At 41.2% G+C, this 15,112-nt stretch overlaps 1 protein-coding gene and 1 long non-coding RNA gene across 8 annotated transcripts in view; both read left to right on the plus strand.

The window, feature by feature from the left end:
• Positions 1 to 15,112, plus strand: part of LOC126938967 (uncharacterized) — a 152,403-nt gene that overhangs the window by 107,916 nt on the left and 29,375 nt on the right. The gene's annotated exons all lie outside the window — the stretch shown is intronic.
• Positions 1 to 15,112, plus strand: part of LOC126938912 (leucine-rich repeat-containing protein 37A3-like) — a 110,268-nt gene that overhangs the window by 38,321 nt on the left and 56,835 nt on the right. For 6 of the 7 annotated variants that reach the window (XM_050763653.1, XM_050763652.1, XM_050763654.1 and 3 more), the window contains exons 4-10: positions 2,899 to 2,970; positions 3,643 to 3,723; positions 6,496 to 6,567; positions 7,153 to 7,227; positions 9,168 to 9,286; positions 11,206 to 12,995; positions 13,585 to 13,689. In XM_050763653.1, coding sequence (XP_050619610.1) covers positions 2,899 to 2,970; positions 3,643 to 3,723; positions 6,496 to 6,567; positions 7,153 to 7,227; positions 9,168 to 9,286; positions 11,206 to 12,995; positions 13,585 to 13,689 — 2,314 coding nt within the window. Of the gene's footprint in view, positions 1 to 2,898; positions 2,971 to 3,642; positions 3,724 to 6,495; positions 6,568 to 7,152; positions 7,228 to 9,167; positions 9,287 to 11,205; positions 12,996 to 13,584; positions 14,559 to 15,112 lie in introns of those variants that run through there. The other variant, XM_050763656.1, reaches the window with a different exon arrangement.

Below are 15,112 nucleotides of genomic sequence, written 5' to 3' on the forward strand. Positions count from 1 at the left end.
ATTCATTGGAACATCATTAATCCAGAATTTTTGGTAACTTAATTGGAATTAAATTAACATTTAAATATTTAAAATCAGCTGAATTATATAAATAATATTATCAAGAATATTGAGCTACCAAGAGAATAGACTGGTATTAAGGATTTCAGTTCAGGAATTGTTTTTTTTTTTTTTTGGAGACGGAGTCTTGCTCTGTCGCCCAGGCTGGAGTGCAGTGGCCGGATCTCAGCTCACTGCAAGCTCCGCCTCCCGGGTTTACGCCATTCTCCTGCCTCAGCCTCCTGAGTAGCTGGGACTACAGGCGCCCGCCACCTCGCCCGGCTAGTTTTTTTGTATTTCTTTTAGTAGAGACGGGGTTTCACTGTGTTAGCCAGGATGGTCTCGATCTCCTGACCTCGTGATCCGCCCGTCTTGGCCTCCCAAAGTGCTGGGATTACAGGCTTGAGCCACCGCGCCCGGCCCAGGAATTGTTATATTAAAACAGATGTTTAAAATCATGGTAAAGTGGTAGAGCTAGAAATGTTTACATGAAGTAAGCATGTCAGAAATGCCCCTGACTCTTCACTAATTACGAAATAACTATCTCCCCAGCCCTGTTACTAAGGGATACCTGCATAGTATTTCTGTCTGTTTAGAGACAAGAAGATACTATGTTCATTGCTATGAAAGCTTGATTCTTACCCTTTGTCCATAGAGGTGTGTATGTCATTAATCCTTATTAAGTTCATCAGTGATGCTCTTTTGAAAACAGATTCTTTCAAATGTAGAAGGCTTAAGGAAAGTGGGTGTAAAGACCCTCAAGTGGATGCCAAAGTGCTACAGAGACCATGAAGTAATAAAACTACGTTTCCTTTAAAATAGTCATTTTCCTTCTACTCACTCCCCTAGCCATTCATTCATTCATTCATTTATTATTATTATTATTTTATTTTATTTTATTGTTTTTTGAGATGGAGTCTCACTCTGTCATCCAGCCTGGAGTGCAGTGGCGCAATTCGGCTCACTGCAAGCTCCACTTTCCGGGTTCACGCTATTCTCCTGCCTCGGCTTCCCAAGTAGCTGGTACTACGGGCGCATGCCGCGTCGCCTGGCTAATTTTTTGTATTTTTAGTACACTTGGGGTTTAGTACATTTGGGTTTCACTGTGTTAGCCAGGATGGTCTCCATCTCCTGACCTTATGATCCGCCCACCTCAGCCTCCCAAAGTGCTGGGATTACAGGCGTGAGCCACCGTGCTGGCCAGCTATTCATTTATTTTACAAATATTTGAATTTACTTTATTTCCATGTGTCAGTTTTAAACATGGTGTGCAATGCAGATGAGCAAAACCTAGTCCATGCTTTCAAGGAGCTCATGCTCAGAAAAAATGGGATGAAAAATAACTACATTAAGAAGAAATGGATGTGGGCACTAGGAGGGATAAATTGTTTCTGAAGCATAGAAGAGGGGAAAATGACTTCAGTTTGGACCAAGGAAGATGTTACTAGAACAATGCCATTTGAATTGGACTTTGAAGGGCCATCGTGTAATATCAGACAGACATCTTGGGGAATATATTCTAAACTTGCAAAAGGAAAATGGGAGAAGGGCAAAGCGCAGGAAAGTGTTCGAGGAATGCCATGAGTACCTGTAGAGTACAAGGAGGGAGAGTAGGAAATTGGAGCCAGATCTTCTAGGGCTTTGAATGCCCAGCTGAGGAGCCATCATGGGGAACCATGTTACCGCAGCAGTGCTATAGATAGATCTGCATCACAATCACTGAGTCGGCGCTTTAGAACTCAGTTCCGGACTCCGCCCTCGTGGTTACTGATTCAGTTGGTCTAGAGTGGGACCAAGAATTTGCATCTTCAATAATTTCCCAGGAAATGCTGGTCTTTGCAAACCACTTGTGGAGAGTTTATCTGATGACTGTGTGCAGGATAGTTTAGGAAGGGAGAGACTAGAGATGGAGACATCAGCCAGACAGCGTTACACCATCCAGGTAAAGAGGGAGGGAGGCCGGGCGCGGTGGCTCACGCCTGTAATCCCAGCACTTTGGGAGGCCAAGGCGGGTGGATCAGGAAGTCAGGAGATCGAGACCATCGTGGCTAACACAGTGAAACCCCGTCTCTACTAAAAATGCAAAAAATTAGCCGGATGTGGCGGTGGGCGCCTGTAGTCCCAGCTACTTGGGAGGCTGAGGCAGGAGAATGGCGTGAACCTGGGAGGCAGAGCTTGCAGTGAGCCGAGATCGCGCCGCTGCACTCCAGCCTGGGCGACTGAGTGAGACTCCGTCTGGAAAAAAAAAAAAAAAAAAAAAAGAGGGAGGGACAGGCCCCATCACTGTATAACTGACAAAATTGCTTTCATGAATTATTAAAGCAATATAAAACCAAAAATGAATTTCTGTTAATATGATAGAAATTAATATGATTTGAATTAGTTCAAAGTTATGTATTAAGTAAAGGGGTAACTTCCTTTCAAATGATGTGAAAGGATGTCTTTTATTTCTTCTGATACTGAACTGGCTTAGGAAAACAGACCTAAACTAGGAAGGTGTATAAATGTGAGGCTATTCATTTTAATATTAGAAACTGTATATAGAGATAAAAACTTTGAGCTTATAGTCTAGGATTTGATGAGATGACAAAAGGGCATCTAATCAAGTCTACTGCTCTCAGGAAAAATTCATTCCAAAGTCTATTAAGTTGTATATTTTATTTATTAAAACTATGAAGGTGAGACTCTAGGAGAGGTATGGGCAGGGTTAGGGGCTCTGGAAAGTTCAAATACAAGTCCAGACGTTTAGAGTTGAGATGAAAAATGTGTATTCAATGTTATTCTAAACTCTTGCTGTTATTCATACTAATCTACATCTAATAACTTACCAAGGCAATATTTTCCTTTTATTTTTCCTAGAGATTTATCCTGCAATAAAATACAGTCTATTGAAAGACGTACATTTGAACCACTACCATTTTTGCAGTTTATGTAAGTTACAAATGTAACTTTATTACATTTGGAATTTTTATAAAACTTAATTATAAACCTCTTTACTATTCATTTTGAAATATGATTAAAATTTGACCAGTAGAAAGGTTCTAAAATTATAGAGCAAATCCTTTTTGTCTCTAGCAAGGATTCTTGTGAGAATTATTACACAGATCTTAGTGAATCATCAGAGAGCAGTGGTTCTCAGCTGATGTGATTTTGTACTCAGGTGACATTTGGTAATGTCCAGAGACAGTTTTGGTTGACAAAACTGTGGGTGTGCTCCTGGCATCTGGTGGGCAGAGGCCAGAGATGCTGCTCAACATCCTCCAAAGTATAAGACTAAACATCCTCCAAAGTATAACACAGACCCCCATGGGAAAGTTAGAGAGTCCAAAATGTCGATGGCACTGAAGTTGTGAAATCCTGTTCTAGAGAACTAAAGATCACTTCACACAGGTATTTACTGAGCATTCACTGTTTTGTAGCTAATGCACCACATGTGCAATGTTAAAGTATAAATCATAAGCCAGTATCTTCCACAGTGAGATTTCCTTAGTGCATACAGGAAGGATTGAGGTTATGTTCCATCCTATGTAAATTAGAATCACAGCAAATGATAAATGTTCTGAAATAATTTTTTTTTCCTTTGGCTTATGCCTTTTTTTGTAGAAATCTTGGTTGCAATTTACTCACAGAACTGAGCTTTGGAACATTTCAGGCCTGGCACGGAATGCAGTTTTTACACAAGTTGTAAGTGAAATAGAAGATGAATACAAGTAACCAACTATATTGTATAAAAACTCATACAATTATTGGTTAGCTGGGTATAAGCCCATTATGAACTCTGAAAAGTGTGTCTTAAGATCCATTTGTTTTTCTCAAATGGGGAAACTAAGGTACAAAGAGGCCTAGAGACTTACATAGTTTATATATGACTTGCTCTGCTTCTCCTAGTTCTGACCTATGGCATGGTCAAGAAAAGGCATCAAAGAAGTGACCCTCAAATTAGCCTTGTTGCTGGGCGGGGTGGCTCAGGCCTGTAATCCCAGAGCTTTGGGAGCCGAGGCGGGCGGATCGCCTGAGGTCAGGAATTCAACACCAGCCTGGCCAACATAGTGAATCCCCATTCCTACTAAAAATACAAAAAAATTAGCTGGGCATAGTGGTGCAGTGTTTTGCTCCCTGGAGGGCTTTGTGTAAGCTTCCTTCCTTGCAGCTAAATGTTGCAGACATTTAAGCAGTTTAAAACTCTGCATATGAGCAGGAATCAAAGTTAAATCCAAAGTGTAGGGCCGGGTGTGGTGGCTTATGCCCTCCACCAGAGAACAGGCTCATTAGGTCCCTCCACCAAGAGTATTTAGGTAGCATCAATACAAATGGCTTAAACTCACCACCTTTACTAAGCACTTTATATACTGTGAGGCCCTCATAAGAATCTGGTGGCCGGGAGCGGTGACTGATGCCTGTAATTCCACCACTTCTGAAGGCTGAGGTGGGTGGATCACTTGAAGGCAAGAGTTCAAGACCAGCCTGACCATCATGGTGAAACCCCGTCTCTACTAAAAATACAAAAATTAGCTGGGCATGGTGGTGGCCACATGTAATCCCAGTACTCAGGAGACTGAGGCAGGAGAATCACTTGAACCCAGGAGGTGGAGGTTGCAGTGAGCCAAGGTCATGCCATTGCACTTAAGCCTGGGTGACAGAGCAAGACTCTGGCAGAGATGGGATTTTACCATGTTGGTCAGGCTGGTTGGAACTCCTGACCTCAGATGATCTGCCCACCTCGGCCTCCCAAAGTGCTGGGATTACAGGCATGAGCCACCAGGCCCAGACAGTAAATGGAAACTTTAACTCAAAAGAAGGAAGGAAGGAAGAAGGAAGGAAGGGAGGACGGGAGGAAGGGAGGGAGGGAGGGGCGGAGGGAGGGAAGGGAAGGAGGGAGGGAAATGAAGAAAGAGAAAGACAGAAAAAGAGAGAGAGAAAGAAAGAAAGAAAAGTTTTTAAAACCGTAAGGTTAAAGTAAACCCTTTTTCTTCATACAGATTAAGCACATGAGTTCGGATTACAGATTTGCTTCTTAATAGCTTAGTGACCTAGGACAAGTTGTGTAACCTCTCTGTGCCTCAGTTTCCTCATTTATAAAATAGGGCAATAATAATGTCTACCACCTAAGATTATTGTGAGGATGAAATGTGAAATGCTGATCACAAGTACGTAGCAGCCTAATAGATACTCACTGTAATAATTACTATTTTTATAATTTCTGCAAAAGTACAGTGATGATTCTTGGGTTAACCTAAAGGGTGATTTTCTTTTATTTCTTCCTGTTTCTTTTCTTTTTCTTGCTCACTTTAAAGAATTAAAAAGAAAATAGATTCCCGCATTTTGCAATAAAAATTCATATCAAAATGAATTTATTCATTTTATTGACATGTAAACAAAATGTCATTTGTTTATTCAATAAACATTTATTAAATCCGTAGTAAATTTCAGACATCATGCCAGGCACAGGGATGACAATGACAATAAGATGCGGTCTCTGCCCACAAGGAGCTGATAGTCCAGGAGACTGACAAGTAGACAGGTGATTACATGCAGTGTAACAAAGGCTGTGATGTCATACAAGAAGACAAGTGGGAGTATGTGATGGGAGTATGGTTTTGACCCGTTCCTTCTCTTAGATTTATCCCTTTTTCTTTGGCTATAAAGCAAAAGAATTGGTCCTATTTTTTTTCCTTAACTGTGCAAATTAAACCATAAATTTGAAAAACTTTATAAAGATAAAAGGCAAGCAGTCAGATACAGTGGCTCATGCCTGTAATCCTAACGCATTGGTAGGCCGAGGAGGGTGGATCACCTGAGGTTAGGAGTTCAAGACCATTCTGTCCAACATGATGAAACCCCATCTTTACTAAAAATACAAAAATTAGTTGAGTGTGGTGGCGGGCACCTGTAATCCCAGCTACTCAGGAGGCTGAGGCAGGAGAATTGCTTGAACCCAGGAGGTGGAGGTTGCAGTGAGCCGAGATGGAGCCATTGCTGTCCAGCCTGGGCTACAGAGCAATACTCCATCTCAAAAAAAAAACCAAAAACAAAAAAAAAGAAAAAAAAATAAAGAGCAAGTTGAATTATGGACGAGCAACTTGAATTATGGAGGACACTAGAAATAGTATTTCCTACAGAGTCAGGGCTTCCTACCAACATAGTCACTTCTAGGGTTTTTGACCTGAAAAGTTCTATGGCATATTTTTTCTTTGCTATCCACTTTTTGTGTGTGTGTGTGTGTTTTTTTTTTTTTTCTATTTCTTCACCTCTTTGTCTCCTCTACTTTATCTTCTAGAGACCTAGGTAGTTCCCAAAGGAATAGTGCTTTACAAAGTCTAATGGTGATTTATTAGGTAAAAACAGAATTTTTTTTTTTTTAACCTATAAGTTCCATACCAAAATATGAATGTAAACTTTTTATGCAGTTTCACACATTGAAAATGCAGGCAATTTTAATTTCATTGCATTTTTCAGAATTCTCAATCGCAATCCTCTGACAGCTGTTGAAGATCCATATCTCTTTGAACTGCCGGCATTAAAATATTTGTAAGTACTATAGTACTCTCGAGTCATGAGATGATTTATGCTTTTTAAATTTGTCATCAAAGATTAAGTATTTTGCATTTAGGCGAAAATGTCGTAATTTAAATTTTAACTGAGTTATTGAAAAAAGTTATTGGCAAAGAAAAGGATTAAGAAAGGATGTGTAATGGTCAAGACAGCCAGCAGGGAAAGAGAACAGTGTTGAAGAGCCCGTATAGATTTGGAACATGTAGACACATGGAGGAATATTACTTAACCAAGAAAGCAAAGAGGAATAGGTGTTCGTTATTCTAAAAATGAAAAGAGTAAATAAAATAAGATGGTGAATGCAATATGAAAATGAGAAGATAATGGTAAAAAAAAAAAAGGTGTAAGTTCTACTCTTGAATATCATTAATTTGATGACGCAAATCAACTTAAATTTCTTTAATAAGAGCTCCCTGGAATTCAACAGCAAAGAAACTCTTGAGGTGGCTTGTTGTATAGAGAAGCCAAAATTGAAGTAATCACATGTCCTTGAAATACCTTTTTAAGTACAGAATTTTTTATTGGAGTTCATATCATGAATGTTTCGGCTTTCTTCTTCAGAGACATGGGAACAACGCAAGTTCCACTTGCAACACTTAAGAACATTCTCACGATGACTGTTGAATTGGAAAAACTGTAAGTTATTTTTTTCTTAGATTTATATTTACTTAGTTGGTTTTTTAGGTTTGTTTTATTTTCTTAAGTCAGGTTTATTGAGATATAATTTTCACATAATATTCACCCTTTATAAGTGTATAGTGTATATACATTTGAAAATGTATAGTTACATAAGCACCACCACGTTCCCAGTACAAAGCATTTCTGATGCCTCAAAAAGGCCCCTCCTGTCCCTTTGTAGGCAATCCCCTCCTCCCACCATCAGCCCCCGGTAACTACTAATCTGATTTCTGTTCCTATACTTTTGCCTTTTTCAGAATGTCTTATAAATGAAATCAGGTAGCATGTAGCCTCTTGGGTTTGATTTCTTAAGATTAACCTTGAGAATTTATTCCAGTTACAGAGATTGTTTATATTTCTCTGAAACTGCCCCCAATAAGCCATAACAACAAATTAATCAATTGTCTTGGTTATCTCTTTTGCCCAAATTTACATTTTGAAAAAAATTCAAACATGCCAGAAAGATGAAAGAATAGTACAGAATCCAATTGAAGATCAGGCAGTGCATGTCATGTCTTCATTTCCTTTCATCTAAAACATTCCTCTACTTTTTTTGATCTTTCATGACATTGGCATTTTTTGAGTCAAAGATAGTTGTCTTGTAAATTGTCCCACAATCTGGATTTGTCTGTTTTTGCATGAGATTCAAGTTAAGTATTTTTGGGAAGAATACTGCATAGGTGATGTATCCTTCCTGCCTCGTGACCGCAGATGGCTCATAATGCTAAGTCTGATCACTTGTTTAAGATGATCTTCCAGATCTCTCCATTGTAGTTATTTTGCTGGGTGTGGTGGCTCACACTTGTAATCCCAGCACTTTGGAAGGCCGAGACAGGCAGATCACTTGAGTACAGTTTTAGACCAGCCTGAACAACAAGGTGAAACCCTGTCTCTACTAAAAATAAAAAAAATGAATAAAAATAAAAATTAAAAATTAATTAGCTGGGGTGGTGGTGCAAGCCTATAGTCCCATCTGCTTGGGGGGCTGAATTTGGAGGGTCAGTTGAGTCCAGGGGGGTCAAGGCTGCAGTGAGCTATGATTTTGCCACTGTACTTCAGCCTAGGTGACAGAATGAGACCTTGTCTCATAAAAAAATAAAAAATAATTTTTCCCTTTGGTAATTAATAAAAAATATGTGGGGTGGTACTTTGAGATCAGTGAAGATCCTGTTCTCAGATGTCTTTTCACCCAAATGTGCATCAGTGATAATCCTTGTCTGAATCAATTTTTATTACATTGGTGGTTGCAAGGTGACACTTTTAAAAATTCTGTCATTCCTTCTACATTTATTAGCTAGCATTATTTCATTAAAGAACAACTCCTCCTCGTTTTTAATATCAGTCTTCATGGATTTTTTATATATTATGTTGTAACTTATTGTTGTTACTCTTTTGAATCCTCAAATTGTGCAGATTTGGCCAATGCTATCTCCATTATTTTTTTAACCCCATAATCCAGGTTAAACTGAGCTATTTTTAATGCCCAGAGTAATTTATAATATTTCTCACTCCCAACAGGAATTGAGAAAGGGCCTCCAGAATTGGGGGCTTATTCAGACTCTTCTTAGAAGTCTACCTTCTTCCTGTGTACGTTCAGCCCAAAGTGAGACTTTGGAGTTGGGAAGAAATACTTCTGAATTAAACTACTGATCAGTGTCACCCAATTCTAATCCCAACCACCTTTATTCTAGGCATACCATACTCACTGCCATGCTTACCCTTTGGTTGGGCACCTCTGTCCTCCTTCCTATTGGCCTTCTAGTTCCTACCCAACTGTTCAGTCCACAGGCCTCAATAACACCTTTTTGCCCAGCCCTGTGGTAGTGTTGGCCTGCCTCCTTTACCTTCTCAAGTAACTGCTTTACCACTAATTTATTGTTTTGTGTTTTCATCTGTAGGATCTTACCTAGCCGTATGGCCTGCTGCCTCTGCCAATTTAAAAACAGCATTGAGGCTGTGTGCAAGACAGTCAAGCTGCATTGCAACAGTGCATGTCTGACAAACACCATACATTGTCGTGAGTCCAAATTGCCTGGTGATCGTTATATTATTTTAAGTATTTGTTTTTAAATTTTTTATTTTTAATTGATGATAAAAATTTAAGCTAATGATATAATTGATTTACTCATTCAGATTTAAAGTCCCTCAACTTGTGAACTCCTCCCTTGCTGGGAGTTAGGTTCTCAGTTATTATTACAAAATTTAATAATGGAACTGTTCCCTTTGCATAAAGGACCAAGAGAAAGGAATGGGAAGACTAGGGAATAACATTAACATCCACACACTGTGTACTGTGCTCTCTGCTTGGTGCTTTGCTCCCAGTGATAATTTCTTCATATAGTGCAATGTACTGTGTAAGCTGGTTTTATATGCATGAGGTCTCAAGTACTCTTTGCATTTTAGGACAGATGTAGATCTGGTTTTGTTTTTGTTTATGCAATTTTATAAGAGTACAGGTGATGCTGTTTTATTTGAAGCCGGAGAGCTTCTGGTTCCATAACCAGAAATTGCTACCTGGCTCTTCTAATGAAATGGAGGGCTTTTCCATGCTTAGACCATCGAACACTGAACTTGCTCTGAATTCAAACCTTTCCATTCACAGAACAAATACGCAAGTGCTTCAAGAGTTTTTCTGTAGATTAGGTTTATTAGCACCAACTTCATGACTTCTAAAATGTGACTGCTTTCATGTACAGATAGCTTGAAAACTGGTATCTACCAGTAATATGGGGTGGATAATTAATAATGCTTGGCTACTTATATGAAGACAATGTTGCTTATTTTTCAGAATTTTTTTTTAAACCAATTAAACTATTCCCTTCTCCTCAGGAGGTGGGCAGAAAAGCATTGGTAATCTCCTTTTACAGATGAGGAAAAACAAGATCAGAGGTGCTAAGTGCTGTACCTTGTGCCAGGTCTTCTGTCCCAATTCTGGGTTCTCCCCAAGCCCGTGTTTCTCCTTTCTCACAATCTTTACTTCTTCCTCTGACCCTCAGCACCACCCAAAATACTTTTAATTCTGGAAAAGAAAGCCAGCTGCACACGGGCACACTTGACCTTCATGCATTCAGAAGCTTTGGATGGTTCCCCATCCAGAATATTAGAGATGAAATGAAAGCAAAGTAGGCATCTGACAAAAGTTGCTTTTTCCCTTCTGCATTTTGGGACCTCAAGTAATGTTTATCCAGAAACTGCTGTCATACCATAGATTCATTGTATATTTAACAACATAGGCATACCATCTGGCAAATTAAAAATCTCTTAACCTACACCCTGGATCATTGCCCACATTTAAGAAAAGAACTAGGGTGGACACAGTGTTTTTTCCATGTCGCGTCTTCTGTGATGGGGCTGCGATATGTGGGAGCAGAGAATGGGGTGGGTGGGTGGAGCGTGTGCCAGATGAGAATCTATCAGCAATAGGAGGGGCTCTCCAAGTTAGCATCTCCACCCTGCTCCTCTCAGAGGACCGCCTTCCATTGCATTCAGCTGTGATGGTAGCAAGAACACAGGTACACTGAGGACAAGGAGAGAGGGAGCCTTGTACTCTCTCTGCATCTGAGGCAGGACAGCACAGGGCACGGAGCAGTCTGCAGAGAAGCCAGCTCATCAGGGAAGCACTTGTCTTCCACTTTGGGCTTTGACTGAGCACTGGGCAACTGGCCCCTGGGGATCAACGGAATAATCCTAAGCAGAGTTACTCTATGTCACACTATGGAATGTTCCAAGTAGGTGGCCATGTTTTCAAAAGATGTCTTTTCCTCCTCTTGTTGTTGCCGTTTCATAGGTTTAGCATTGGGTGTGTGTTTCTCCTCTCTGAATGGCACTCGAATGTTTGCCGATTCCTACTCCGTGTGACTGGGGCGTACAGCTGTGGACTGATGCATGCCGTCCCATCATCTTTCATGATCAAAACAGTCTCTTCTTTTTTCACAGCTGAAGAACTGTCTGTAGGGAATCCAGAAGGAGCGTTCATGAAGGTGTTACAAGCCCGGAAGAAGCACACGAGCACTGAGCTGACTATTGAGCCGGAGGTGCCCTCAGACAGGAGTGGCATCAACTTCTCCGGCTTTGGGAGTGAGCAGCTAGACACCAATGACGAGAATGAAGTTATCAGTGCACTAAGTTACATCTTGCCTTATTTCTCAGCAGGAAATCTAGATGCGGAATCAATATTGTTACCGTTCACTAAACTGCTTTTTGCAAATGTGCAAGATCGCGATAGACCCCTGAGTATTTTGAAAAACAATACAAACAGCCCTTCTCTTCAACCTGCATCCAACAACTCAACTTATGAAAATAAATTGAGAAAGCTATATTTGCTAGAAAAGATACTAGATGCGGAAAAACAAGAAAAAATCGATGAAGTTAAAAGGGAAGAAAAAACTGCCATGCTTATGCAGACCAGCCTTCTAGGTAACAAATTTAAACGCCAAATATTTGAAAAGAAATTAGAAACTGTCCAACCACAGGAAAACAGCCTGGCAAAGATTCAAAGTGTAGGCAACAACCTGCAGAGAGTGAACAGAGTCCTCACGGGCCCAAGGAGCATCCAGAAAAGGCACTTCAAAGAGGTGGGAAAGCAGAGCACCAGGAGGGAAGAGGGTGCGCAGGCATTTGTGGAGAGCGCTGCCCAAGAAAAAAGGCTCGGGAGCCCGGTCTCAAGGGAGCTGGAACAGCCTCATATAGAGCAGGGGCGTGAGAAGTTAGTGGGAAACACCGTCTACACCAAGCCTTCATTCACCCAAGAGCATAAGGCGGCAGTCTCCTCTGTGCTGAAACCCTTCTCCATGGGCGAGCCTTCTGCCTCCACCCCTGCAAAAGCCCTACCTGAGGTCAGAGACAGATCGAAAGACTTAACCCACGCCATTTTCATTTTAGAAAATGCAAAGGCTAGAGTTAAAACAATGAAAGCTGCTAAACCTTCCAGAAAAAAATACCGCTTTCATAAAACTGGCTCCCGTGTGGCCCACAGAACACCCAAGGCCAAAATGATTAGGAAGTTGAGAAAGGAAGGTTATCTCGATAGACTGATGCTCGCAAACAGGCCGCTGTTGTCTGCAGCGAAGAGCCTCATAAATTCACAAGGGGCTTTTTCATCCTTAGGAGACCTGAGTCTTCAACAAAACCCTTTTCTGGAAGTATTTGCTCCTTCAGAACGTTTTATAGAAAACACTGATGTAAAAGACACAGCTGCAAGAAATGCCTTTGAAGAAAACGTTTTTATGGAAAACACTACTATGCCAGAAGGTACCATCTCTGAAAACACAACCTACAATCCTCCTCCTGAGGCAGATTCCGCTGGGACTGCGTTCAACTTAGGGCCAACTGGTAAACAAACTGAGACAAAATGGGAATACAACAACGTGGGCACTGACCTGTCCCCTGAGCCCAAAAGCTTCAATTACCCGTTGCTCTCATCCCCAGGTGATCAGTTTGAAATTCAGCTAACCGAGCAGCTACGGTCCCTCATCCCCAGCGAGGATGTGAGAAGGTTTATTTCTCATGTTATCTGGACCTTGAAGACGGACTGCTCTGACACCCGTGTGCAACTGACCTGTGCCAAGCTCATCTCCAGGACAGGGCTCCTGATGAAGCTTCTCAGTGAGCAGCAGGAAGTAAAGGCGTCCAAGGCAGAATGGGATACGGAACAGTGGAAAACTGAGAACTATATTAATGAGAGCATGGAAGCCCAGAGTGAACAGAAAGAGCAGAGGTTGAGTGAGGTGAGGACCACACAGGAACATGAGACCCAGATTTCCCATCATCTAGCATATGCCAGGAAAGTGCCCACACAGGAGAACCCGGGACGCCCAGGCCATAGCTTGTCTTGGTCATGTAACTTTGGCCATGACAGTGATCTCCCACTTGACTTATTTGGAGAGTGAAATAGATTAGTGCACAAGATGAACTGTAGGCCGGGGGTGGTAGCTCACATCTGTAATCCCAGCACTTTGGGAGGCCAAGGTGGGTGGATCACTTGAGGTCAGGAGTTTCAGACCAGCTTGGCCAACATAATGAAACCCTGTTGCCATAAAAAATACAAAAATTAGCTGGGTATGGTGACACATGCCTGTCCCAGCTACTTGGGAGGCTAAGGTCGGAGGATCACCTCAGCCTAGGGAGGTCAAGTCTGTAGTAAACTGTGATCACAACAGTGTACTGTAACCTGGGTGACAGTGAGATCTTGTCTTTATTTTGTTGAGACAAAAATAAATAAGAACCTGTAAGCTACTCACCTGGAATACTGGGGTTTTGAAAAGTTAGTTTTCATTCTGGTTTTTTTTTTTAATTAATCTTTCCTTTTTTTTTCAGCTCACAAAAGAAGTTCCAGGATATGGCTATAACAACAAACTCATCTTGGCAATATGTGTGACTGTAACACTGATTATTTTGATTACAATTTTCTGCCTCATTGAGGTAAGGACAATAATTAATTCAGGTTTTCAGAATGCAGTCCTGTCTTTGTGTGGATTCCGAGCTCACAAACTCAAAACCAAAGCCGCTTTCCCACCTGCTGCTACTTGACATTCTTCTTCAGTCGTTTAAGGTTGAGATACGCTTTGTTCTTTTACTGTAGTGTATATTCCAGGGTTTTTAAAGGATCCTCACTTCCAGGAGAGCTCTGTGAATTGAAAACAAGTGAATCCCGCTAGATTATTTTAAGAAGTTAAGTTGATATAATAGCAAAATTTCTCCCTCCCAAAATGATGTCAACAACTAGATGTACTCACCAAGTCACCCTTACTCTGCCATTCATTTATTTCCTTGTTGCTGAAATGATAAGAGACATATAATCTCCACCTCACGGAGTTGTCGTCACCCTGGAGAGGAAGGAGACAGCCAATAGAGAGAAGTATTGTCTTGTAGACTTACTAGGTTCACACAGTATCATCCTTCTCCAGTGTGTAAGGCGTTGTCTAAATAGGTCCAGTTAAAGCGCTACAGGGTAGCCATCTTTTAAAAAAATTGTTGGCCACATTTTTAAGTTCTCAGGGGAGGGGGAATGTCTCATACTCGAGCCCTCCTGAGCCTAGGCCCTCTGTGAGATGTGTCACCATTTCTTGGAGACCATGTGAGACATTCCCCCTCGGATCAGAGATGCTCAACCTGCATCAACATATCTAAAGCCTACATCTGGCTACTCTGGGGCAAGTCCTGTTCACAGTGCCCATTCCTGGAGCTTGCCTCTGTTTGCCTTTTGTTCGATTACATGATGTATTACTTTTCCCAACAGGCCAGTGCTAGCATATTGGAAGTGATTTAATAAGCTGGCACCCTTGACGCTATGCTACCAGTCCAACCTTATTTGCCTCATTTACCATTTCCATTATTGTGGCAGCCCTCCATTCCAGCCAGAGCAGCCCCTTACCATACCCCAGTCACACCATCCGCATTTCTGCTTTTGTCTGTGCGTTTGTCCATCTAAAATGCCCTTATTTCACTCTGCCTGTGGGAGTCCCATGAATCTCTCCAAAGCCAACTCAAGTTCATCTTCATGCTTGAAACCTTCCCTGACTATTCTGGCCCTCCTGAGCCTAGTCCCTTTGTGAGATTTGTCACCATATCTTGGACACCATATGAGAGGCTGAAGTGGGAGGATTGCTTGAGTCCGGAAGGTCGAGGATGCAGTGAGCTCTGGTCATACCACTGCACTCTAGCCTGGGCAACAGAGCGAGACCCTGTCTCAAAAACAGCCACCACCAAAAACTATCTTGGGATTTTAATAGGATTACATTAAATTTGTAGATTAATTTGAGAATTGATATCTGTACAACATTCTAGGAATGAGCTATCTCATGTCATGTGTTCATTTCTTGTTAATGTCTTTCAAAAGAGTTTT

This window comes from Macaca thibetana, chromosome 16 (genome assembly GCF_024542745.1).
Source record: "Macaca thibetana thibetana isolate TM-01 chromosome 16, ASM2454274v1, whole genome shotgun sequence".
NCBI classification, from domain to species: domain Eukaryota; kingdom Metazoa; phylum Chordata; class Mammalia; order Primates; family Cercopithecidae; genus Macaca; species Macaca thibetana.